Source organism: Podarcis tiliguerta, assembly GCF_965153285.1.
Source record: "Podarcis tiliguerta genome assembly, chromosome: 7".
Classification (NCBI taxonomy): domain Eukaryota; kingdom Metazoa; phylum Chordata; class Lepidosauria; order Squamata; family Lacertidae; genus Podarcis; species Podarcis tiliguerta.
The window spans coordinates 78,045,750-78,072,133 of record NC_139540.1 but is presented as its reverse complement, the minus strand read 5'-3'; the positions used below and the strand labels follow the sequence as shown (position 1 = coordinate 78,072,133).

The following is a 26,384-nucleotide window of genomic DNA, read 5'->3' as shown; positions in this document are numbered from 1 at the left end:
ATATAATTTAACCCTTTCAGTTCAAACTCTAAATTGTATTACTTTTCCCAAAGGTTCCCTCTTTCCCTAGCATAGGAAAAAGACCACAAGTTTGGTAAGTTAAAAAATGGTTTACTTACACAGTCTTCAAAGGTCAGGTTCATGTGTTTCATAAAAGGTTGCACAGGCAGTAATATTCACCTTAGTTACAAAGCGGCAGAAGTTCCTAAATTATTGGTAGAGGAACTCAAGAATGGATGCTGAGAGCCATGCAGTTGAGCTGGAGCAACCAACTCAAACCTCTTCACATGCTGAGCTTCTCAAGTAAACTGGAGAACAAAGGCTTGATTACGTAGTTCCTTCCATGTTGAGGGGAAGTAGATAGTGAAGCCTGACAGGACAGCATACTCTATGGTATTAACCCCTTCATGCATTAATTAGACTTAAGCATGTTGGTTATGTGAAACTGATTATCCCACAAACCCCTTCTCAATAAATGAACCACTGGGAGTCCCATCTTAACTCAAAGGTTCTCAAAACAGTCTCTTGGTCAAGGACTGGTCAGAATATTGACTGTCATTTCTTTGGTTTGATAATACACCAATTCAACAAGTCCATCTTGTACCACATCATACACATAGAGGTATTTCACCCCAATATGTTTGGTTCTTGCATGAAACATCTCACTTTCAAAGAGTGAGCAACAGTGTAATATTTCTGTGTAATTAGAGAAAGCACATCTAAGTCCTGTGATTCTAAGAGCTCTGTCAAGAACGGATGAAATTGCTGTGTGCTGCCAATATTGGCTCATCTAGTGCATTATTGTCTACTTTGACTAGCAGTGACTAGATGTCTTTCCCATTATCCTGTCACCTGATCTTTTAAACTGGAGATTGAATCTGGGATGCAAAGCATGGGATCTGCTACTGAGCTATAACAACCCACTGCCACCTCCCTTTATAACTTCAAAATAGCAGAACAGGTGACAAGCTGAGTCATTCATACAAATGTCTGTTGTTTTCAGCATTCAGTTCTACATACAGTTGCAACTGAAATTATTCAACTCCCATTGCAAATCAGGTTTATTATCAAAATTTACAGACTTTCAGCTGTTTGCAATGAGCAAATCAAACAAAAGCAATTGAAATAGCTCAACACAGAATCAAAACAAGCGGTAAAAAAGAAGAATCAAAACTATGCATATTTCACTCGAATAGCATTTTGTTTAATAATACATTATTTGACTACATGGTGGCACACATAAGATAGGAAACAAAGCATTACAGGTGCATGTTTGGATAACCACCTGCTAATCCAGCACAACTGGTAAGGAGAGTCACTCAAAGTGCATTAGTCTCATTTAGACTCTGGGTCCCGCTAACCTTTTAACAGCTCTTATCCTGAACTCAGGAGAGGGAGACATCAGTGTTGCACCATCTCTCACTGAAAAGTCTTCCTGTAACACCTCGGGAGGGTGAGTTAATTACACTTTGTTCTTCAGTTCCCCATTTATTGATGCTTCTGATACGGCACTGATCAGATCCTGCCGTCCAGGATTTCTCCTCTTGCATAAACTTTGGATGCCTTTGTAGATAGCAAACCCAGGGATAAACAGGCTTGGTATTCCTGCAAGGACTACGATGATAGCATAAACCCAGTCAGGAGCATCCAAAGTTTATGCAAGAGGAGAAAGGATGATCAGTGCCGTATCAGAAGCATCAATAAATGGGGAACTGAAGAACAAAGTGTAATTAACTCACCCTCCCGAGGGTTACAGGAAGACTTTTCAGTGAGAGATGGTGCAACACTGATGTCTCCCTCTCCTGAGTTTCAGGATAAGAGCTGTAAAAGGTTAGCGGGACCCAGAGTCTAATGAATACCCAGCACTGCTAAAGGGAACTGATAACTCAGCTACATTAGTAAAGAAAAAGTGTATTAAAACACTGTGACACCAGACAGCGCTGTGGAGTTCTTTCGCCAATGTGATTTCACATTATGTTTACAAGAAAATTTACAAGCTTTTTTTTAATGTGTCTATATCCAGTCTGAGGTCCCATTCAATGCAAGCATGCCTTAACAGGGATTGTGATCAATCATTTAATTTCAATTAGTAGCCAATTTAGAGCAGGTAATTTATTTTCCCTAAGGGGGAAACAAATTGTTCTTCTTCATCTGCCCCAACAAGATATTCAGCAAATAGTCCTTGTGGGGGTGTGGGAAGGGTTGCAAACTGTGGATTGGGCAATCAAAGGCATGCTGAGCATAGCGTGAGTGAAGAGAAACCCATAAAATAACTCGGGGTGTGCTTCTTTGAACATGTGTACTTACGTATTCGGGATCCCAGACATTGTATCGTAATTCTTCTCTCACTTTCACCACAAAGTAAAAAAGGAAGATAACCAACATGATAAGAGGACTGATAAATCTCCAGGTGGCCTGCCAGAAGATATTGGGTTTGTGTCCAATCATGAACTTAATATCATCATTAAATCTGATAATAAAGAGAAAGGAAGTTTAGAGAAACCAAACTGCTTTGGACAGATTAAGGGCCAACTCACACATGCATATTCATTACTTGGTAACTGGCATAAGGAAAGAGGGCATTACAGATACGTCAGAACTGACAGAACTTCCATTGCATTGCCTAAAACGTAATATCTTGTAATGGAATCGGCTCTCACACTCAGAAGCTATTTATCAAGTGTAGACAAACTGTTGCAGGAATTTATAGGTTGGGGGGGTTGCCCCTCCAGCAGATATCATGCACATGCAGCCCACTACCAAAACCAGCACAATTGTTTTTGTGACTTTTCTGATTTGTCCCTACAAAACACACCATCACAGTTTCTTCCTATCTATTGAAAGGGCCTTTGCTGCGCAATACCAAATGTAACAATTCACTGATAAATGTATCTATGTACTGGCTCACTGGGAAAACTTCAGAAATTCATATAGACATGTGAGCTCAGCTACTCAGCAGCCCCTCTGCCTGAGTGATAATTCCTGGCATCCTGATACCTGAATGCCAGACAGGTAGCCATTCCAGGAATAACAAACCCAGATGAAGACAAAAGGGTGTGATTAACTTGGCTGGGAAACAGGGAAATGTAAATATCTTTTTTGTTACACTTGATGGGTGTTTGGTGGAGGGCAAAGAGAACCATGGGGCAGGGTCCAGGATGCAAAGCATTTTGCATGCATTATATTTGTAATCCTTAAAACAGTCCAGTAAGGTGGACTTATAAATCATTTAGAGATTTTATTACAATTAAGCAGTATATAATTTTTGTTATGGGACGCGGGTGGCACTGTGGGTAAAAGCCTCAGTGCCTAGGGCTTGCCGATCGAAAGGTCGGCGGTTCGAATCCCCGCTGCGGGGTGCTCTCCCGTTGCTCGGTCCCAGCGCCTGCCAACCTAGCAGTTCGAAAGCACCTCCGGGTGCAAGTAGATAAATAGGGACCGCTTACTGGCGGGAAGGTAAACGGCGTTTCCGTGTGCTGCGCTGGCTCGCCAGATGCGGCTTTGTCACGCTGGCCACGTGACCCGGAAGTGTCTCCGGACAGCGCTGGCCCCCGGCCTCTTAAGTGAGATGGGCGCACAACCCTAGAGTCTGTCAAGACTGGCCCGTACGGGCAGGGGTACCTTTACCTTTTAAATTTTTGTTAAACAAATAAAATTATTTTCCTTGTACTTTTGAGAGGCGGGTGGGAGAATAAGTGGCTTGCACAAATCTAGCTACAGAATTTTTGGCTGACAGGAATCCAGAGACACTTTCTATTTGAGAAAGTTTCACATCTTACCTGTCTATCCCATATATGTAGACAACGGAAAACATCTCGAAGAAAGCAATTATCAGCAAAGGAATGGAACCAGCAAAATTATCAAACAGAGCCAACCAATAGTTTCCTGATCTCAGCACAAAAATGATGGCAAGCAAGAAAGATGTCACACAAATCAATCCTGTAAAGAAACAGCAAACACGATCAAATAAAATAAAATGTGAAGCAGAAAGATTAACTAAGAAAATTAAATAAATATTATAATACAAGAAACATTGGCAACACCTCAAGGATCAAATCAGCTAGACATGAAGAAAATGTATTGATCCAGTTTTCACACATCATGGTGAACAAGTTAACAGTTTATTGCAAACACACTGTCTCTCCCACCCTCTGCTCATTCTGGTAGGAAAGAAGCTGATTTCTGCCATAGTATTACATCCAATCCAGGAGCTATGATTTGTTTCATTCCAACAAAGCATGCTCAGTAAGCCAAGAAGAAACAATGAGTACAGGTTGTGGCTTGTTGTGAGTGCAACAAACCAGGATCCCTGGCTCAGACATCAGACACTAAGCCAAGAATGGTGTGTTTTTTCCTCTGAACAGTAGCTGGGAGACAGAAACAGACCAAAAAAGTTGCAATCTATGGTTGATTGCAATGTGCAAACAAAGCCATTCAGTTTTTGGAACTCTATGGAGGATTTAAAGTCAAGGGGAAAAGAAAATAAATGGCTCCTTCAATTATTGTTATAGATTTAGGAAGTCTTCTGAAATTCAAAGTTCAAATTCCTCAGCTAGACTGGTCCATCTCAAAAGAGTTGCTGTGCAAAAAAAAAAAAGCAAAAGCAAAAATGCTGACTGCTATCCAAAGCTACATGCTCACAATCAACTCCCTTCTCCTCCATCAGCAATATTCAGCAGCAGGGGTTGCTTTACTGTGTTTGGCTGCAACTGCAGGTCCAATGAGTAGCTGCAATGATTTCACTCTGCCAGGCTTGCTGGCAAAACTCATGAGCAAGTTGCTGACTTTTTACCATCATATTTAAAACATGCTTCATTCATACTGGCTCAGATTCAACTAAGTTGTTGTGCTAGCAAAAGCCAACACAACAAAGCCTGTTGATGCAATGGTACTTTCCCCAGCTGTCCTCTGCACCATGACAGCTGCAACCAACCCAAAACTCCTGAGGAGGGTCAGGAGGACCCCACAGAACAGGGGGAAAGGGAAAGAACATTCTTTCTAGCAAGCAGAAATGCTTTTTTCTGATTGAACTATTGTCTTAGTGCAATACTGAATTCCACCCAATGAAAATAAAGTATTACATCATTTAACTTGAAAGAAGCAATATACTACTTGAATTCTGACGACCACTTTGCAATCCCTCTGTTGCCACACCCTGATTATACTACCATTTTTTTCAACTAACCTGTAACAAGTTCCTTAGGCCATTTTTTCGGTATGATTTTGAGATCGTTCAGTGGCACCATAACACCCTCTATATTCCCAAACATAGATGATAAACCTAAGCAGAACAGCATGATAAAGAAGAGGATGGACCATATTGGCGAGGCAGGCATTTTGGTGATGGCCTCAGTGAAGACAATAAATGCTAAGCCAGTTCCTTCAACACCCTGCAGAAAATAGCAATAGATATAGATGTAATAAGACATACAATTATTGATCATTTTAAAATGCACTTTAAGTCACTCAGGTTAGACCAACTACAGCCAGCTTCCTAAGCCAATAGGACCGTATCATTTATCATTCTATCACTAACTGCTCTTCCACCAAAGCACCCAAGGAAGAGTACAAGAATAGAACCAGATAAAATCATCACAAAAGCTACAATGAATAAAGTTTTTGTTCAAGCAACAGCAGCCATATGCTAAAATCAGTTATGATAATTTCCAAGAGGGTAAATAAATTCTCTCTCTCTTTCATTTATGTTTATATAATTTGGGTCTTACAATGGTCCAAGACACATGTGGTAAATCATAATCAATGGTTCACCAGTAATATGGAAGTGACTCATGCTTATTGATATAAAGTCCTTTATTATAATCTTGTTAGCTTCCATGTTATCACCTTACATCACTTAAGAATGATTCCAGGTCACAGGTCTGAAATGTAAGAGTTGCAAAGGTTGCTGGATCTGTCGTGTTGAGCCAAGCTTGCATTTGTTCAAAGTTTTCCTGGGTTACATTACCTTCTGGCAAATCAAATGCATTTGTCAGAGTGAGGATATTTCTGCAAATGCAAAAAGAAAGCAGTCAATGCCTCTTCAGTCAATGCCTCTTCACACAGATTTCTTAAGTTTTATCATTATGACAATGAATTAGTAAATAATTTTTTTATGCTCACAGAACAACACATTTAAAAGAATGCAGATACATTACAGTGGGGTCAAAAGTAAGTTCTGACTTTACCATCTGCTTCCTAATTTCTATTGAAAATAGAAAGTATTTTGCTACTTTATCAGGCAGTAATAAAAATAGAGGCATCAGTTAAATAAAAAGATATCAGATCCTTAGAGGCAGAGTTCTTAATAATAATATGGAAGGGTATGCCTCCCAAATCCTATATTTCCTGTGCCACAAGGATAAAGTTGTTAGCTAAGTTAAGAGAGCTGAGGGCAGAACATTAAAATAAATTAACTTACATGTTCTCTCCTATTTGTAAATAGCTAATGTTTGCCCAGATACAACAAGGGTTATTTGTACATAGAAAAATGTTCTGGCAACCACATGCCCACTGTTTTCCCACATCATTGACAGTTCTGCCCGTTTTGCTTGCTTATTAGAGAAGACAAGTGATCCCACAAACCCCAGGAACTATAATTGTCTGTGCAATTGGCACTCATATTGGGGAGGGGGAAGAGAACAATGATCTGGGATGCTTTAATTGGAAAACAGGGAAAAAACAACTTACTGGCTAAAGCAATTGTCATATCTCTCTGTTGCTCTGAATCCAATGATTGAGTATATGACAGTAGCTGCATAAATGGATGTGAGGCCATTAATCAGAGAGATAGTCAGAGCGTCCTTCTCACAGTTGTTACTGGAAACCAAAACACAGAAACAAGCTCACTGGGTGATCTTGGGCCAGTCACTGTCTCTCAGGCTTAAGTTCCTCTGGGATTTGTTGTGAGGTAGAAATGTGCGGGGTGGGGAGGTGGAGAAACGTGTGTGTGAGCCCTGGTTGCTCAGTTTCCTACATCTTGCATTATAATAATTGTGCTACAAACAGTAATACACAGTCTTCAATATGAAAGTAAGGAGAAGGAAGGACTTTTCTAGACCTCGATCTTGAGCTACCTTGTTTTGTTCTTCCCATTTGTTTTTTGTTTTGTTTTTGTTTTGCTCAGGAAGAACATATGCCTTCCAAGATACTTATGAGATAGGATTGGAGGGTGTCACTGTCAAGAAATGAACTACTATCAATTGTGAAATTGTGTTCTAAAATTGAATTGACTTTTTCTATTTGGTATGTCAACTTACTGAATTGAATTATAACTAGAGAATGAGATGAGGCCTCCAAAGGCAAGGGAAAATGAAAAGAATACTTGAGCTCCAGCATCAAGCCAAGTGGTTGGGCTAGCCAATTCTGCAACCTGAGGAACAGAACAAAAGAGCGTCAAAAATTGGATAACTTTACAGCTAAAATGGAACAAAGGCATGTCCTAGCTGACTCTGAGCATGCAACCTGTTCATTTAATATAAAGTGTGGTATGGGAGAATCCCACCGCTAGGACCATCCTACTCCTGTCATTCAGTGCATAATCCAGCAGGCAGGTTGAAGGAACTGTCCATAGGAGGAGAAGGGTGCAGAATGCACAGCCAAGGCAAGGAAGGCTATGCGTGTGGACAGCCAGGCAAAAGATTTCCAACAGAAACCTGCCTTAGCCCTGTCTATCCAGCTCCTTTCAACACTGACTGCCAGCAGTCCTCCAGGGTCTGACGAAGAGGCTTTTCCTACGTCTTTTACTTGCGATCTTCTTACTGGCTATGAACCATGCTTGGACCTCATTTGCTACCTGTGTGCAAATGATATATGCTTCCATTGAAATAGGGCACCTCCCATGCTCTTGATTAAAGAGATGAGTTGCTTGGACTGAAGAGCCAGGCAGATTGAGGGTTTTATGTGTCAAGGTGGAACACAACTGGCCCCCCCCCACAGTCATCTGGGAAACTGCTGAATCAGCAAGTGATATTTGCAGGAGCCTCAGCTAACACGTTAAACACATCTGCACAGGTAGAAGAGGGCAGGGCATCACCATTTACTATGCAACCCCTCTCCCTCAGCAAAGTGGCATGTCTGTCTGTCTATATGACTTTGATCATGGAGGGCTTAATGATATCCAGAAAATAATCAGTGTAAATAATGCTGCAAATGGCTCATTTCTCTTCAAACTTCCAGTTATTCTGTTTACTTAGGGTGGTGGGTGGGGATCTAATCAATACTTACATCAGGCGTGAAGAGATATACAATTCCACTGGTTGATCCTTTCAGTGTTAAGCCACGGATCAGGAAAATTGTAAGTACAACATAAGGAAGTGTTGATGTTACATACACGGCCTGGAGAAGGAATATGTCAATTGAATACGCACAACATGAATACGCCACTTTTGTTACTCTTACTTCTTTCATTCCTTCCCATCCACAGCTCTATTGTCTCCCACACTGTTGAAATTTTTATTTGTCACTTTCAGAGCAGAGAATTGCCTTCCCCACTACTTAACATTACTCTGTAAATCACCATGTGCATTGATGGCACAACATAAACCCCCAAGGAAAATTTAAAGCATTGGGTGAATTTGTTTCAATGAAAAACGGCATGGAAAGGAGGAAACTGGGAGAAAAACCATAAAGATTTGCATGTATTATCAGTTGCCAATATTGCAGGTGTACAAATTATAATTGTTCTACGGGAGCTACTTCTGCAGGGTCTGACTCCACATTATATGGGTGTCATCTAAATCAAGAACCAAGTCGATCAGATAAATGATGTAGCTCAGGAAGGAACCACATCACTCAGTCTGTCTAGATGGTAACAGATCAGATTGAGGCTGTACCACATGAAACCCACACTGCATAAGCACTACAATAATCTGGTTTGTATCTACATATATTTACAAATGACTTTTCTGATTCAGCAATACATCTGAACCCGGCCTCTGATGACACTATGTGCTTCAATTTCTCTAGAGTTTACAGGTCACACATTGAGACAAGGGCCTGCTCTAACCTACAATGCCACAAAATAGACATTGCGGCAAACATGGAATTTCCATCCCTCTGTTTGTCCCCTTGTGCTGTGTTTGGTTGTTCTGGGGCTTGTGTGTACACTGGTGCCGATACGTGTTGTTGTTGCTAGGCTTGATCATTATTATGAACTGCTTAAATTTTAGCATGTTTTTAAAACTTTGTTTTATATTAGGGCTCTGTATAGCCGATCGGCCCATTGATTGAGACAACTGATAAAAATAACAAGCAAATAAAATAAATAATAAAGTGAATTTGAGGCAGGGTGGAGAAGGATCTGTTGGGAAAGAAGTGGCTGGCAACAAGGAGAATGTTTTGCCCTCTTCTGGCCCAAAGATACCATCCAGGGTATTAAACACACCCCAAGCCCCACTTAAATCAGCACACACACAGACAGGTCTGTGAGCCCAGTTTGGGGGAAAGCAGCTGCAGCAATCCCTAAAATGGTTGGAAAACAGAATATAAGAAGTAGCTCTGATTTCGTTCATACAAGACAAAAGTACCTTTCCTGTTGTTTCAATGCCTCTAATTGTGCACACGTACACCACTCCCCAGGCACATACTAAACATAACAGCAGCCACCACTGTACAGTTCCAGTCTCGTCAATATTGGTGGAGACATTTAATGTCTTCCTGTACCAAAAATAATCAACAGAAGAGCTCTTTGCACATTCGTACACGTAATCTGAAACCAAAGAAACAGTCCTATTAAGCAATGCTACAATCCAGTGGGAAGCTTTTCTGTGCAAGCTCCATTATAATGAGAAACCACAGTGCACTCTTGCACATCTCCCATTAATTTCAACAGAGCGTGCACAATAACTTTTACAGATTTGTTTCATTTAAAGAATCTATACCCTGCTTTCCACTGCTTGTCTCAGAGCACTTTACAGTAAAAATAAAACATACAATGTACAAAATTTAAAACATTGGAAACAGAAGCATTAAAACAAAGGTTTCCGAGGGTGGGGAAACTTCTTAACCTAGCATCTGACACTTAGCAAGGACGATGACTGCCTGATTTCGAACTTTCAGTGGCCTATGCCACAAGTTTTGTTTTTGTTTTAAAAACATTGGCAAGAAAGCTCCTGACCTTTGCAAGGACACCGAGAGTGGCTTGTGAAATTCATACCCAACTGGGGTGCCTCTTTATGCAATTGAGATGTTTTGAGTCAATTCTTCTACTCAATCAGTAAAAAGCTGCAGACTTATTTAAAATAAATATGACTGGGTGTGGGTGGGTGGAGTTGCTATTTCTTCCTCCTCTGCCTATCAACCTTTGACCAGTCACTCCTCTTCCCTCAAGAACAAAAGAGAGAAGCACACATTGGCATTGCATGAAATGCAGCAAACAGGAACCCTCCATTCTACCAGCCTGGTAGAAACTGAGCTTTTCTGTCTGAGTGCTTTTTAAACTTTTGCCCTGCCATTTTCCCCATTTAACTCTGAATTGGAACAAACAGCAATTCGGGTTTTCCTCGGAAAACCCTTTCCTGGGGAAAGTGGCAGGACCCAACAAAAAAAGTGCAGACCTATGCCTAGAGATTCAGCACAAAAGAAAGTCTGGGTGAGCCCTTTGTTTGACTGATTGTTTCAGCCAATCGGCTACTTTTAATTGGTGGTCACTTTTTTTATTGAGTATAATAATCAGTGCCACCCTAGATTGCTGGTAGAAAGCAGACATGGATTTATTTAAACCAGTCAGACTTTACTGAGTCGCCAAAACAATTCATTTCCAGGGCAGTTCACAAAACAAAAACAAAAAAACAATTAAAATGCCATGCAATTTCTAAGCCAGACTAAAAGATTACAACACCTTGAAAATAATGTTAAGGTCAGTTCTCATAGTGGTTTTCAGAATTCAAGATGCAACACTTGGCTCAACCTGCTAAGACTATAGCTTACCCAACAGGCCTTCCAAAACAGCCAAAGGAAAGCCAGTGGTGAGTCGAACTGATAAGCCTCCCTTGGAAGAGAATTTCAGATCATGGGCACCCATTATTAAGAAAAGTCTGTTCCTCAAAGTCATTGGCAGTTGGAACGGTAACTCACCCTTATTTCCAAATGGTTCTGATGCCAGAATAATGTGCAGGATAGCTCAGTTAATATAGCTTCCTGGATCTTGGCCCTTCTGTTTGGACAGTCACTTAGATCTTACCGCTGGGCAATAGTGATGTTTCTGGGATTTCTCTGCACCCACCAGCTGTGCTCAGGGCTGGCCTTGCTATGCAGCAGTGTGAAATAACCTGCTTCGGGTGACACTATGAACGGGAATGGTGTCTGAAGGCAGGAATTGTTGCCTGAACGGTGGTTCAAGACTTTTTAAAATGTTATTCTTACCATGGGGAGATGCCATTTGGGAAGGGACCTAGAGCATCTGCTTTGCGTACAGAACATCCCACGATCAATCCCTGACATATCCAGGTAGGATCGGAAGAGACTCCTACCTAAAAACATGGACAGTCATTGCCAGTCAGTGCAGACAATGGTGAGGTAGATGGACCAATGGGGAAATCCCTATGTTCCTATATTTGTTCCTAATGGCCAGCACGAGGCAGGAGGTGGGGTGATAGAAAGTATTTATGGGTTAGATCCAAACTATGTAGGACACATTTGCTTTCCAATGAAATCAATGAGCTGAATATTAGTGAGAAATGCAATTAATTTACTGGCCCCTACACAAGGTTTTCATATGTGCAATAGGTGAAATAAAATAACGTTCTGCCCTGAGCCTTACGCTACAAAATGGTCTTGAGGAAGCTTTCCTATTGTTGTTGTCTCCAGCTCAGCAGATTAAAACATTACCCTAATTCAAAATGATATTTGGTAAAAGACTGTATTTTCTTGTGCTGTTTGCAGAGAGAAGACTCTTTATGATAGACTGCTAACTATTACAAGCATAATCTGTACCTGTTCTGTTTTCATCAGCAAGTGGGCATTCACTCCAAGGCAGTGGCTCTTGGAATGAGTTGAAGAAATACCACATCACCCAAGCAATAATAGTATTATAGTATAAGCCCACAAAGAAGGAGACAATCATTGCTGCTATACCTGTAGGAATAGAGAGAAAGCATTTAGATAGATCCTTTTTGTATTTTTTTAAAAATAATGATTTTGAGGAACAATGATGAGGAAATGAAATTGACAACAGAACAAACCTTAACAGGTGCAAGAAAATTTTGAAGATGTATCCCTGTCCCTTTCCACACTGAAATATCTAGTACAGTGGTACCTCGGGTTACGTACGCTTCAGGTTACACACTCCGCTAACCCAGAAATAGTACCTCAGGTTAAGAACTTTGCTTCAGGATGAGAACAGAAATCGCACGCCGGCAGCACGGCAGCAGCGGGAGGCCCCATAGCTAAAGTGGTGCTTCAGGTTAAGAACGGACCTCCGGAACGGATTAAGTACGTAACTAGAGGTACCACTGTAGTTTTCTAAGAATAATCCACAGAAGGAAGCAGAAATCTCCATATATTTAAGGGTGCTGACCTCACAAAGCTACAATTCCCAATACCCTTAACGAAACATAGTGCCCAGAATCCAGGCTTGTTTGAGTGGCATAAGAGGGTTTTGGATGTATGGTGTTAATTGTTAAAATCAATTTGAGGCCACAGACTGGTCCCTCATCAGTGTGTGTATCTGAGTTTCAGTCTCAAGTCAAGAAAGAAAGTCCAAATTATTTTTCACCAATACATAATATACACATAGCTGATAAAGGACAGGTTGCTGGATTTTATTGAAAGACTTGTCTCTTCCCCCTTCAACCAAGTCACTGTCCATTTCTTAAAGAAAATGAAAAAGTAGCACCATGTAGATTGCACTACTCTTCCATTTTTTCTCAAAAAAGAAGCCGGGATTTTCTGCTCCAAGAAAAATGACTGGAGGGTTGCAAATTGATTATGGTGGTGTGTGGAACCCCCCAATAAAATTTGAGTGAGTGAGGCATGATGATTCCAACCTATACACCTTGCATGAAAGCATATGTATGCTTGTAATGCCAACATGTTGCTGAGTATTAAAATACATTAAAACTTACCTACGCCCTTCAGGGCAGGATGGATAGCACTCCAGACACCCACACTACCTCTTCTAAGTCTTTGTCCAATGGCAAATTCAAGGTGGAGCAATGGGATGCCTTCCAGGACGAGCAAAATGAGGAAAGGGATCATAAAAGCTCCTGCAGGGGTAAAATCCAAAATGAGTATGTTTTATACCCGGGGTGGAGAACCTGTGACCTTCAGATACAGCTGGACAACAACTCCCCCCATCCCTGACCATTGACCATGTATGGGCCAGGGCACGGGGGCTGATGGGAATTGAAATCTAACAGCAACTAAAGAGCCGCAGTTCACGATTGTTTTATTTTTCTTTAAATGCAAATGGACAACTGGGATAAAGTGGTAAGGAAATGCAGAAACGGAGCTACAAGAGCAATTATAGCATATCCTTTTGCGAATAATGTATATTTTACCACGGTTTTCTAAAGAAGCAAGTAAAAACAGTGCACTACTGCAGAATTTCAGGCATCATCTGTCGCCACACTCTAATATGCTATCAACATGACTACCTCTTCAAAATTAAACTTGGGTATTCTCAGGAGAGTCTTACTTCTATACATTGAGGGAGAAGTTACAAAATAAGACTCAAACCTATGTGTGGGGTGGGGGACAGACAGACTGGAGTAAAAGGGCATCAAAATTATCTCTCTTCTTTAAAAAGTACTTGTAGTTTTATAGCCAGCATTGCTTGGGAATTCCAAGAAACCCAAAACTCAGTGTGGTTTTGAAATCGGTGGTTAACATCAGTGCAGTTTTGAAAGGTTCATTCTACCATCTTGTTTCAAATTGTATTCAAACATAGACCAAAAAAAAAAAAAAAAACCCTACTCAGAAGCCATCATGCAAAATTTGGCTGTGAAGCATCCAAATGTGTAGCAAACAGCTTTCCAAAATGCATAGTAGATTCACTAATTTTCCCATAGCCAATTGCTCACTGGGCGTGTTGTCTGTTTCTTAAGCAAAACAGCATGTCAAAAGAGCGAGCAAAAGAGAGAGAGAAATGATCCAGAATAGCACTGACAAAATCATTTATCTCATACGGCATTTCTGTTCAGTCACTAACTAAATATACTGGAATATTTCCCTCCAGAGGGGAATTCTCTTACAGAATCATCATAAATCATTTAATAGCCCTGTGCAGAAAAGTGATGCTTTTTAAACTGTTTTAATCCAATGCTGAAACATTTGCACAGCTCTACCTTATAAAGCGGAACATGAAGTAAATTCTCTCAAATGGTTACGATGATCTCACATTACCCTCTATGTTGAAATTTGGAGCACACATTGTGGTTACCTGAAAAATCTGAAAGTGGCACTTTTTTTACATTGAACAGCTGAAGTTCAGGAGGCAAAGTTTATCTCATAATGTAGCCCTGCACTCCAGCCACACATTGAAAACAATCTTAGGCTGATGTTTACCTGCTAGAACTAGCATGCAGGGTGGGGATTTCCTATAACAATGAGGAATGTGTGTCTGAGCAAAATGCAAGCTTCTCTTACTAATATTTAATTGCCATGTTAATCAGTACGCCAAATATGTAACACATTGAGTACAGTATTGAAAGTTTAGAAATTGGCATGTCCTCCTTCAGTGAGTGAGAATGTGTGACTGGCTTTTAAATAAACACTTTCCTGAGATAAAGATTAACACACCCGAAATGCAGTGAAAGCAGGACAGGAGGAATGGGAGTGAAAATAAATCCCTGAATTTGTTTTTTAAAATTAAAAAAGAAAATTGTCAGAAGCAGCTTGAATCTCTCTCAGATTGTTGGCCTGCCTGTATGACGTCAAGCAGATCATTATACACAGTGGATCAGCACTTTGGCAAGGTGGAGATTCAGTAAGTATATTAACAAAGAGATTTAGTGGGATATGGACTTTAACCAAGTGAATGCAGTGACATATGTTTTCAAGAAGCCTCGGACTTACCCAGATGGCACTGTGTCTCCCTCTTTTAGAATGTGCTAAAGCCAGGATAATAAAGAAATAAACAATACAAATCTCCCCTTTCCCTGTTGTCGTTTGTCTATTGTGTTTGTTTTTGCAGTGTGAGCAAGTCTGTATGTGTAGCTGGAATAATATTTTGTAGGCAATGGTTGCTGATACATGGGTAGGGTTATTTTGCTCAGGGTAAGGGACAGGTAATTTTAGAGGGGTGTGAGTGGATTGGTAGATCTTATTTTTCTGAATTTTTCTTCTTCAGTAAAAGCAAACTTGCATGAAAAGGCGCAGGTCCTAAAATATTACAAAGTGATTAGCTGCATCAAGTAGTCTTATATTTCAGAGCATTGCCCCCAAATACACTACAACACAAAGTAGGTGCAATGGTAACTATTTTAGACCTATTTTAATTGCATGAAAGTTAGAAAAACCTCTGAATTATGAAAAAAGCTGCTTAATTTAATAATGATAATAATGATAAAACCACCACCACCCATGGGAACTGGGTTGTTCACAACAGTAGTCATTTGTACAAAGCACAGCATTTCTTGACTAATCCTAATTTTAAATTAGCTCATGTTTGTATTTAAAATGTTAATGACTGTTTCCCTTTTACAGTCAGACACAAATGAGAAACCACAAGAAATTTGGGTCAGCCTTTCTTAACTTTCTGAGAATGCCCATTTGTTTTGAAATTTGTACCTCTGTCATTATTGCTGCAATTGCATGCATGTTATAGTCAGGCATTTGGCTGACTGAACTCAACAGAACTTCATTCTAAATAAATGCAACCATATAGCACAATCATATGCAAATCTCTCAATTTCCTCAAATGATAGGGTACATGATTGCTTTGCACGTTCTCTCTAAACTAGGCGTGGTTTTTTGGTCATTGAAAATAATAGTGATTGAGAAAAACATTACAATTTTCCGCTCCATTCAAGCATTTTGCCTCCACCATCTGCGTGATCTGAGACATACCTCCTCCGTGGCTCTGGCAGAGATAGGGGAATCGCCATACATTGCCCAGGCCTACACAAAACCCTATGCAGGTGAGCATGTATTGTGCCTTATTATCCCATTTGGGTCTTGAATCCGCCTCTGTAGCCTCAAGGTTTTCAAGGTCCTCATGGGAAGGTATTCTCAGTTCCAAGTTGGGGTTTGGCAGCTGCAGTTTTACCATGATGTCTCTGTGCTTGGATGTCCTTGCTCAAGATTCCGTAGCTGGTTCTGGGGCTGGCCAAAGAAAGGGAGCCTTGGCTGCTGGCTTCAGCTCTTTATAGTGAACCTTTGACACTAAACTTGATGGTGCTGACTTGGGGTAGAAAGGAAGCGTCAGCAAGTCATTTGATTAACCAAGGTTACTCAGAGACTTATTAATGCCTTATCTGCCAAAGCTCCAACTGAGTGCAGTGATTGCGTGGTATCAAAATGATCAAGACAAGTAATGGCAATTCACAGGGCAATTTGCTCCAAGGTACATAAAGCAGTATGTTTAAATAGACCTTGCCACACCCCTCTGCTAACCATCATTTGCAATAAAGTGAAGGACATTACCCCAGCAAAATCAAAGCCCATAACCAAGTTCCTGTAACTCCCTACAATCTCTGTTAGTAATCATGCTTGCTGAGACCTCCCGCCCCTTCCAGTATCTGCACATCCTGCATCGATGCCTTTACAAGGCTTATATTTCATTATTCTTAGTAAGCAAAATATTTGGGCTATAGATCAATTTGGGTAAAAGTGTTACAGGTGATTAGAAATGAAGTTTTGTGAGTCACTTAACATGTTTAAGAAATGGTACCAAAAAATTAAACCAAAGGGTGGATTCCTCAATTTGATTTAGACGTTACGGAGCACTGAATTTCATTAGAAGTAGCAGGTGGAACTGCTCTGCTGGCATGGAGGGTTCTGGCCTATCTGAAGGGTTCTAACAGCCTCTCTCAGCCATAGAGATGAATGAATCTGTAAATTTTGGTTTTTCTTTTGTTTCTCATTTTTCTAATCTTAAATTCGATTCAACACATTCCTGAAACAATTTGCTTCTTTAAAAAAGCAATCACAAAAATCAGTTTTTGTATTCATTGACATGCATTTCCCCTAATGTACGCATTGTTTGGACAACTGCAATGCAAAATCCAAAGTAGTGTGGATTTCAAAGGATAACTGTTGGTTCATTTATTGTTTCAGAAAGTGCAAATTAGATAGGTTCCCATTAAATTGCGAACTGAACTGAACTGTGTTTCCCCCCCCTATCCCTCCTCAGTCAGAAGCTGAACAAGATCTAATTTAAGTACAGTACTGTAGTAGAAAAGTGCTGGCCCAGCTCACATTTCTGATGTTCCCATATTTAAACAGAACATTACTTTCCCCACAACCAGTCTGGAAATTATCTGAAATTCCACCTAGGACTCTCCCATGACATATACCTTGGAGAAAGAAGTGGATATGAGCATACCCTCAGGGTATTCATTGTGCAGAAGTTAAAGATTGCCAGAATCAGAAATTAATCCTGTTATTAGCTGAAGGTGACACATTTAAAGTATCCACAGTTGACAATCTTTAAACCAGGACCAGATAATTTTGTAAAACACTTGATCTCTGTATAACTTGAGGGAATTAAAACACAGTATCTCTATTTTTAGCAACCCATTTTAACTTTAAATATTGAATAATATTGAAGAGCTGTGTCTTAGTAACTGCAAATTATGATAATTTATTCTAATAAAACACAAATACAGTGTCTTGAAAAGAAAGAACTATGAATTCAAATACTCACTTTAACCATTTAAATTCTGGCAATACATGTATGAGTAAGTTTCAAAACCAACATAAGCACTTAAAGCTGAAATGAGGGTTCAGACACTAAGTATACAGGAGAGGTTTAAGCACCCTCAACTTCTAAAACAATTGCACTAAGTTAGAAAGCTGAGTTCTTTAGAAATCATTCATGTCATTCAAAAGATACAGGCAGCAACAATTTTCTGCTGGTGATAATGCTTTAGGAGGGCTGAGTGCTTCCAGTAAAAATTTGCTGTAGTATCGGTGGGAACAGAAAGCTGGTGGGAGAAGGAGAAAGGGATATCACACTGAGAACACTGCTTGACAATGTGGAATATCAGCAACTTGGGTTTTCCGGGGGAAAGGAAACCTGTGATAAGGCTCATCCACACTACCTAGAAAGCATGGGTCCGAGTGGTTTTCCTGTTGCCCTGCTGCTTTCCCAAGGAAAACATGCTATTTAGTGCTGAACTGGAGCAAACGGCGAATCCATGGGAAACCTGATTGACGTTTGCACCAATTCAGCGGAAAAGATCGGGTTTTCCTGGGAAAACCAGTGAGAGAAGAGGAAGTCTGGATGAGTCCTTCCTACACACTAGAACATTTGTGCTGCATTCCTTTCAAAGCTGTGCTTATCAAGTCACATCACTGTCCCCACCCTTATCTTTTTACAACATGCAAGCAGACAGACAATATTGCACCACTCTAGAAACATGGGAGATACACACAACACACACACACTATGCTAACAGCACACAATCGCTTATCCCTAATATACAGGAATTAAATTAACCGCCATGCTACGTCGTTTGGGGAGCATGAAGTCTTACTGGTATATATATGTGATGGGATGAAGAGCTGCTTGTGTGTAAATTGCAATCCCTCAGAGTTTGAACCGCTTCTCAAACCTCTGCCTGTGACGGAGCCCCTCCAGCATGGCTGCGTCAGTCGCTAGCAGAATCCGAAAGTGGCTGCTTTCGGAAACGTTTCCAACATAAAAGCTCCTTAACGGAAACACGTCTTCTGGACTCTCTGCGTGACAGTTTCCGCCGAGGAACGGGTGTTCCTATAGGGGGCCCTGAGACTTCCCCACTGTTTTCACTGGAAGCATCTCTGAGCCATTCCTCCGACTCCCCTTCCCTTGACGCTCCTGTTCGCCCCCTACTGGTTCCCTCTTCAGGTGTCAAGTCTCTCTCTACCTCAGAGAGCCTTGGCACCTCCTGTCCTGCCGATGGCAGTTCCCTGACATCCACCTCCCCTCCAGGGCCCCCTTCACCCCCTCCCGTCTCCTCCCCTACGGGTTGTGAGGAGGTAAAACCCCGGAAAGAACCTTCCTCATCGTCTGAAGTTTCGAACACCTTTCTCCACTCGTTGTGGTTCCTAGTCTCTCGGTACTCCTCGTCATCTGAGTCCGTTCCTTCTTCCAACTCCGACTCCGCGAATCCTTCCAGTTCCTCTTCCTCGTCTGTGGTGCCGAAATACTCCCTTCTAAACCTTGCTACCGGCTGTGGTTTCCGCGGGAATCTTTGGTGGAACGTTTCTGTTAAAACCTCGTCATTGACCTCCTCTGCAGTCACCCAGGTGTTTTCTGACTCCGGTTCCCCTTCCCACGCCACTAAATACTCCACCTGATTGCCCTTCCACCTGGAATCGAGGATTTCCGCTACATGGTTACTGCTTTCCCTCTCCTCCAAGACCGGTCCCCTGGTGTGCTCCTCTTCACCTCCCCCCTTGTACGGTGACAGTAATGACCTGTGGAACACTGGATGCAATTTCATGTGGTTGGGTAACCGGAGTTTGAAAGCCACTGGGTTGACCTGCTGAATGACCTCAAAGGGTCCCAATCTCTTGGGTCTTAATTTCTTACAACCCCCTTTGAACGGCAACCCTTGGGTGGACAACCACACCTGATCCCCCACCCTTATGGTTTCACCTTCCCTCCTGCTCTTGTCTGCCTGCTTCTTATATTGAGCCTTGGCCCTTTCTAAGTTGAGCTGAAGCTGACGATGGATCGCTTCCATCTCTTCTACAAACTGTTCGGCCGCTGGGACGCTCCATCTCTCGCCCCCCTCCCCCGGGAATGCCCTGGGGTGACACCCGTAATTGGCCAAAAAGGGGCTCATCCCTGCGGACACATGCTCCGCATTGTTGTAGGCAAATTCTGCCAGCGCCAGCTTTTCGACCCAATCATTCCCTCTGTCATTGACATAGCACCTCAGATATTGTTGGAGGATGCCATTTGCTCTTTCCGCCTGCCCATTGGTTTCAGGATGCCGGGCCGTCGAAAAATTGACTTCCACGTGCAGCAAGCTCATGAGCTTCCTCCAGAACCTGGAAGTAAATTGTTTCCCGCGGTCCGAGACAACCCTCAAGGGGGCGCCATGCAGCCGGAAGACGTGTTCTACAAACAACTTCGCTGTTTCTTCCGCTGTGACTGCATGTGAACATGCTACAAAGTGGCACATCTTAGTTAACAGGTCCACTACTACCATGATGGCCGTCTTCCCTTTGGATTTGGGCAGATCCGTCATAAAATCTATTGATACCGCCTCCCAAGGCCGTTCTGGCGTGGGTAGTGGTTCCAATAACCCTGCCGGCGCCCTTCTTTCCCCCTTGGCCCTCTGGCATTGGTCACACCCTCTTACATACTCCTTTACATCTTCCCTCACCTTGGGCCACCAAAACTCCCTGGTGACCATCCACATGGTCTTGTGTTGTCCAAAATGTCCCGCCGTGGGACTATCATGCAACTGCTTGAGTACCCTCCCTCTCAATTCACCTTCTGGTATATACAGTGCCCCTTTGTAATACAATGCCCCATTTCTTTCTTCAAAACCCTCCGGGCTCTCACCCTCTCCCCTGAGGCCTCTGAGCTTATTTTGGGCATATTCGTCAGTTTCCGTTTCTTCTACCAGCTCTCGTCTCCCCACCAGCGCCGCCCCACACACCCAGCGGTCCTCAGGAATGACATGTCTTTCTTCGCTTGCCCCCTCCCCTTCCAAGTACTCTGGTTTGCGTGAGAGAGCGTCCGCCCTGACGTTCTCTGGGCCTGGTACATAACAAATCTCAAAGTGGAATTTGGAAAATTCCTGTGCCCATCTCACTTGCCGTTGGTTGAGTACTCGAGCTGTTCTCCAATACTCCAAATTCTTGTGGTCGGTGCACACTTGCACCTTGTGTTGTGCCCCAATCAATAAATGTCTCCACCTCCGGAACGCTTCGTGAATGGCAAGTAGTTCCCTGTCATACACCGTGTAGTTCCGCTCGGACTTATTCAGCTTCCTCGAGAAAAAGGCACACGGTCTCCACCCTGACGTATTTCTTCCCGGCTGAAGAAGCACAGCCCCCACCGCTCTGTCTGACGCGTCTGTCTCCACCCTCATGGGCTTCTGTAGGTCCACATGCAGAAGTTGTTCTTCCGAAGCGAAAGCCCTTTTCAGTTCTTCAAAAGCTCTCTCCGCCTCCGCCGTCCAAACAAATTTCTTCTTGCTACTGAGGCAGTCGGTGATGGGCGCCGTCAAGTGTGCAAAATTCTTGATGAACTTCCGATAAAAGTTCCCAAACCCCAGGAATCTTTGCACATCCTTCTTGGTTTTCGGTGTCTTCCATTCCAGCACCGCCTGGACCTTGCCTGGATCCATGGCCAATCCTTGGTCTGACAGGCGGTACCCCAGGAATTCCACCTCCTTGGCATGAAACTGGCACTTCTCCAGTTTCACCCACAGCTGATTGGCTTGCAGCCGGCCCAACACTTCTCTCACGTCCCTCACATGCTGCTCTTCATTTTCCGAATACACCAACACGTCATCCAAAAAGGCCACACAATTCTTGTAGAGCAACGGCCCCAGGACGTGGTTGATGAAAGCTTGAAAACATGCGGAGCCGGCTTGGAGACCGAAGGGCATTACGAGGTATTCAAATGCTCCCAAAGGGGTGAACATGGTGGTCTTCCATTCATCCCCCTTCCTTATTCGTATCAGATTATACGCCCCCCGCAGGTCCAGTTTTGTAAAAATCTTCCCCTTCCTCACCCTGGTCAGAATGTCATCAATTCGGGGCATAGGAAAGGCCAGGGGTTCCGACACGGCGTTCAGGGCCCTGAAATCCACTACAAGTCTCGGCTTATCTGTGTTTTTTTTGTCCACAAAAAACACTGGGCTGCCCCCCACCGCTCGGGACTCTCTGATGAAACCCCTCTTCAGGTTTTTGTCAATGAACTCCCTCAGCTCCTGCATCTCCCTGTCTGACATGGCGTACAGCTTGCCCACTGGGAGTTGAGCCCCCGGGAGTAGGTTGATTTGACAGTCAAAGGGTCTATGCGGCGGCAGTTTGTCCGCTTCTCTTTCGCTGAATACGTTGCTCAGATCTGCATATTGCGGAGGCACCTCCCCTTGCTTCATTACCTCCATCCCAGCTAAGGTGATCTTGGCTCCCCCTGGATCCTTCCCCTGCTTGCAGTGTTCCAGGCAATGCGCCGACCCAAAGGAGACCACCCTCTGGTGCCATCCCACTAGAGGATCGTGAAGTGCCAGCCAGCTCATCCCCAAAATAATGGGAGCTCCTCCCAATGTGGCCACATTAAACGCTATCCTCTCGGTGTGTCTTGCCACCCTCATTATCATGGGAACAGTCTGTTGGTTCACTTCTCCTCCCAACAGCTCTCTGCCGTCAATCGTGGTTACCTGCAGGGGTTTACTTAAGGGGAGGGTTTGTATCTGGTGCTCAGCTGCGAACTCCTTACTCATGAAATTACAGGAGCTGCCTGAATCCAGCAGGGCTTTGATCTGTAGGGGGTGTCCATTTGGCAGCTCTAGCAACACCTCTATCACTAGAGCAGGCCTGGGAGGTTCTGGTGCGGGCACTCTCACTGCTTTTGAGCCTGGCTGCTGTGCCCCGACGGTGGCAGCCAGGCGTTGGCTTTTACCTGCTCTGTGCTTTCCTCCTCCTCTCCCCCAACAGCTCCTGCCATGCCTTGCCATTCCTTTCTCCGTGGACAGACTCTGGCAAAGTGTCCTGGCTGTTGGCAGAGATAGCATTTTTTCCCGCCCTTTCCCTCTTTCTTCCGCCCTTCACCGATGTTTGAAACTGTGCGCGCACGCGCTGTTCCCACTTCCATCGGCTCTGCCGGCGGGAAAGGCTGCTCTGGAATGTCTGGAATGCGGAGCTCCCTCCAACGTTCTCCTTTCCCCTCCCGCTTCTCCAAAGCCCTCGCCTCCTGGCGCGCTCCAATGGCTAGCGCGGCTTTAGTCAGCTGGTCCATAGACTCTGCTCTGGGGTTCCGGGAAAGTTCATCTTTCAAGGACGAAGACAGACCCTCTTCAAAAAGCATTTGAATGGGCTCAGAAGCCAAGTCCCACCCCAATCGATGAATCAACATAGTGAACTCAGTCCAGTACTCACGGACAGTCCGGTTTCCCTGTTTGCAAGCCATTAACTGCCTTCGCACTCCTCCCTGCTCAATGTCACTGGAAAACATCAGGTCCATGGCACGAAAAAACTTCATCGCGTCCTTTAGGATCTCATTATTTGCTGCCATCAAGGGTCTAACCCAGTCCTTCGCCCCTGATTCGAGGTGGCTAATTACAAAAGCCACTCGCGATTCCTCATCAGGGAAGTCATCGAATTGCAGATTGAGAGCATATTGCATCTCTGTCCTAAAGGCATGGTAGTTCCTGGGGTCCCCCCCAAATTTCTGCACCAATCCTGGCATCTTTCTGTTGAGTGGGGTGGCTTTCTCCCTCCCCCTCTCTGCATCCTGAGCCCTCCTTTCTTCCAGCCTCGCCGTCTGCAAGGCAAGCTGGATTTCCAACGTCCTATACCTTTCCTCCAGGCTTGGTCCTCCAGCTGCCCCTCCGGTTCCTGCTGGTTCGCTCATGATGCCTCTCCCTGGCACAAGCTAGCTGTCGATGACTTTCGGATTGCTGTGATGGGATGAAGAGCTGCTTGTGTGTAAATTGCAATCCCTCAGAGTTTGAACCGCTTCTCAAACCTCTGCCTGTGACGGAGCCCCTCCAGCATGGCTGCGTCAGTCGCTAGCAGAATCCGAAAGTGGCTGCTTTCGGAAACGTTTCCAACATAAAAGCTCCTTAACGGAAACACGTCTTCTGGACTCTCTGCGTGACAGTTTCCGCCGAGGAACGGGTGTTCCTATAGGGGGCCCTGAGACTTCCCCACTGTTTTCACTGGAAGCATCTCTGAGCCATTCCTCCGACTCCCCTTCCCTTGACGCTCCTGTTCGCCCCCTACTGGTTCCCTCTTCAGGTGTCAAGTCTCTCTCTACCTCAGAGAGCCTTGGCACCTCCTGTCCTGCCGATGGCAGTTCCCTGACAATATATATCTTTTGAAACCCTCAACAATACATTTTAGGGGTTTTAAAAACATAATTTTTGAGGAATTAGCATCAGAAAATAACCATTTTTAAGCTCACTTTTACAATAAAAATAACAAAGCAAATAACAAGGTACACTGTCTAAGAATATGACATGGAAAACCAACTAAGGTAAGGGAGGAAGTAAGTTGTCTCCAGTAAGAATTGTTCCAGGTATTCATTTTTTTAAACTGTCCCGAAACTTTTCAGCTCAATGACCCCCTTTTTTCAAAGAATGTATGTGTGGTTATTATCCTGTCAAAATTGAGAGTGTTTGTGGGTCTCTTCACCCACAGTTCTGCCCTCCCAATGTATTCTTGTTACTGATTTATTAGAATTACATGAGGAAAGGCTTTTGAAAAAACAATACACAAAAAGATTATTTGCTTCCTGTGCTCCTGAATACAAAACTTCAGACATCATCATACACATGCAAAACACATGTCATTACATTAATAGCCTCAGTAGGTTTTAGGGATCAAATTAATCTCTAACATAAATCCCTTACTGGAGCCAATGTGAATACTATACTGGCTCCTGCTAGGAAGTCTAGATGCTTTAATGTTATTACATTACCTTTTCAATAACTCTAAAAAGCCTTTAGCTTTTAACTCCACATTTTCCTCTGCTCTCTTTTGTACAGCTGCAACTTGTCCTTTCTGCGGGGCATTCTCTGTATTTTTTCTCCTGACATATGCTGCAGATTCCCCTATGTGCAAAGAAAAAATACAAATTATATGGGGAAAGAGAACAATTACTCTGAATTCAATTCAGAAAGTATAAAATCAACAGTGGCAATGCTAATGGACACCACCTTGTAGTTTGAATCTCTTGTGTTTTCCTACATGAAAGAAGATTTGTGGAGTTGGTAATAGGAAATAAGGCTTTTTTGGTGCAGTACCACATCTGTGCTACATTTTTCAGTCTTTCCAGTGCCAGGCAAAAATTTTTTTTTTTACTCTTGCCTTTTCATCATTTGAATTGGGTTTTAATCTCTTCTAAAACTTGTTTTATTGTTCTGCTATTTTTAATCCTTCCAATCTTTTTATTAGGTGAACTGGGATGTGGTTTCATTTTAATTATGTATTGTCATTTGTTGTAAGCTGTTCTGAAAATAGAAACACTAAAGAGTGGAGCATAAATAATTTCAAGAGATAAATAACATGAAAAATCTTCACCAGTTTGGTGAAAACCTGAGGCAGTTTACAGTTGTCACAGTTGTCTGCTGTCTTAACTCAAGGAAGGTCAAGATATGATCTTCATCACACAATTTCAAGGTAAGTTGCCCAAGGCTACCCAGTGAGCTGAGATTTTTAATCTTGGTGTTCCTAGTCCAAGCCCAGTACTATAACTGCTACACTACACCAGCTGTCATACCCTCCCCCCTTTTATACTATATCTTGTTCTGTAAGTCTTGATGTGATTCCTATGCAACCAAGGACAACCAATGGGGACCAGCTCCATGACTGTCACATGTAATGGCTACTTGCCATGCCCCCTAAATCCCATTGCATCTGAGCTTACTACTTTCCTTTTTCAGTCGGCTTAAACACTTCTCTGGGGTTTCTCTGAAGCTTCTCAAGGTACAGCAACCTTTGGCTTCCAAGTGCAAGTGTCTTTGCAATAAATTGAGACTACATGGGCTTATGAAAAAAATAACTAAATTACTGGAACAGAAAAAAATATTAAAGTTTTAAGGAAAAGATATTACAGGGAAAAGTTACAGAAAACCAGTATATTTCCCAATGGAGCTAACTAATAAAATGAAGTAGATTAAAATATGATCCTCTTTCCCTTGAGGTAAATCTCACTTTCTCTCATACACTCCTCATACAGTCCTTCTTTCCTACCTTCCTCTCTGGCATTCAAGTCCTTTTCTTATTATGCTGATATCCACATTTATCTGCCCACCTCCAAGCTAGATGCCTTTGTCTAAGGCCCAATTCCTTCACATCATGATTTGAACCCAAGCTTCCAAGAGAATTCCTCTTCATAGGCTCACACCTTTATAGTAATAATGTCATACTTACACAATCTCTTATTTTCATAATCATTGTTAACAGTGGCAGAGCCACAATATTGACACACAATTTCTTCTGGCTGATTCGGGGGGGGGGGGGAGAGGAGCAAAAATAAATTTAGCTATTTTTTCCTTTCCCCTTAATATTTATTTAACATATTTACAACCCACCCTATGTCACACATTATGGTT

The 26,384-nt window shown here is 42.7% G+C and overlaps 1 protein-coding gene across 1 annotated transcript; it reads right to left on the bottom strand.

The window, feature by feature from the left end:
• Window positions 1-1,208: 1,208 nt before the first annotated feature.
• Window positions 1,209-26,278, bottom strand: LOC310681642 (sodium-dependent neutral amino acid transporter B(0)AT1-like). The gene is made up of 15 exons (XM_083449730.1): window positions 26,203-26,278; window positions 24,749-24,881; window positions 17,804-18,083; window positions 16,006-16,339; window positions 13,062-13,202; window positions 11,932-12,072; window positions 9,525-9,706; window positions 8,224-8,334; window positions 7,257-7,369; window positions 6,688-6,816; window positions 5,850-6,006; window positions 5,186-5,390; window positions 3,780-3,939; window positions 2,275-2,470; window positions 1,209-1,642 (listed from the first exon to the last, which is right to left on the bottom strand). The coding sequence occupies exons 4-15, from the start codon at window positions 16,205-16,207 to the stop codon at window positions 1,463-1,465; spliced, it is 1,917 nt and encodes a 638-aa protein (XP_083305856.1). The 5' UTR covers window positions 16,208-16,339; window positions 17,804-18,083; window positions 24,749-24,881; window positions 26,203-26,278; the 3' UTR covers window positions 1,209-1,462.
• Between the last annotated feature and the right edge of the window lie 106 nt (window positions 26,279-26,384).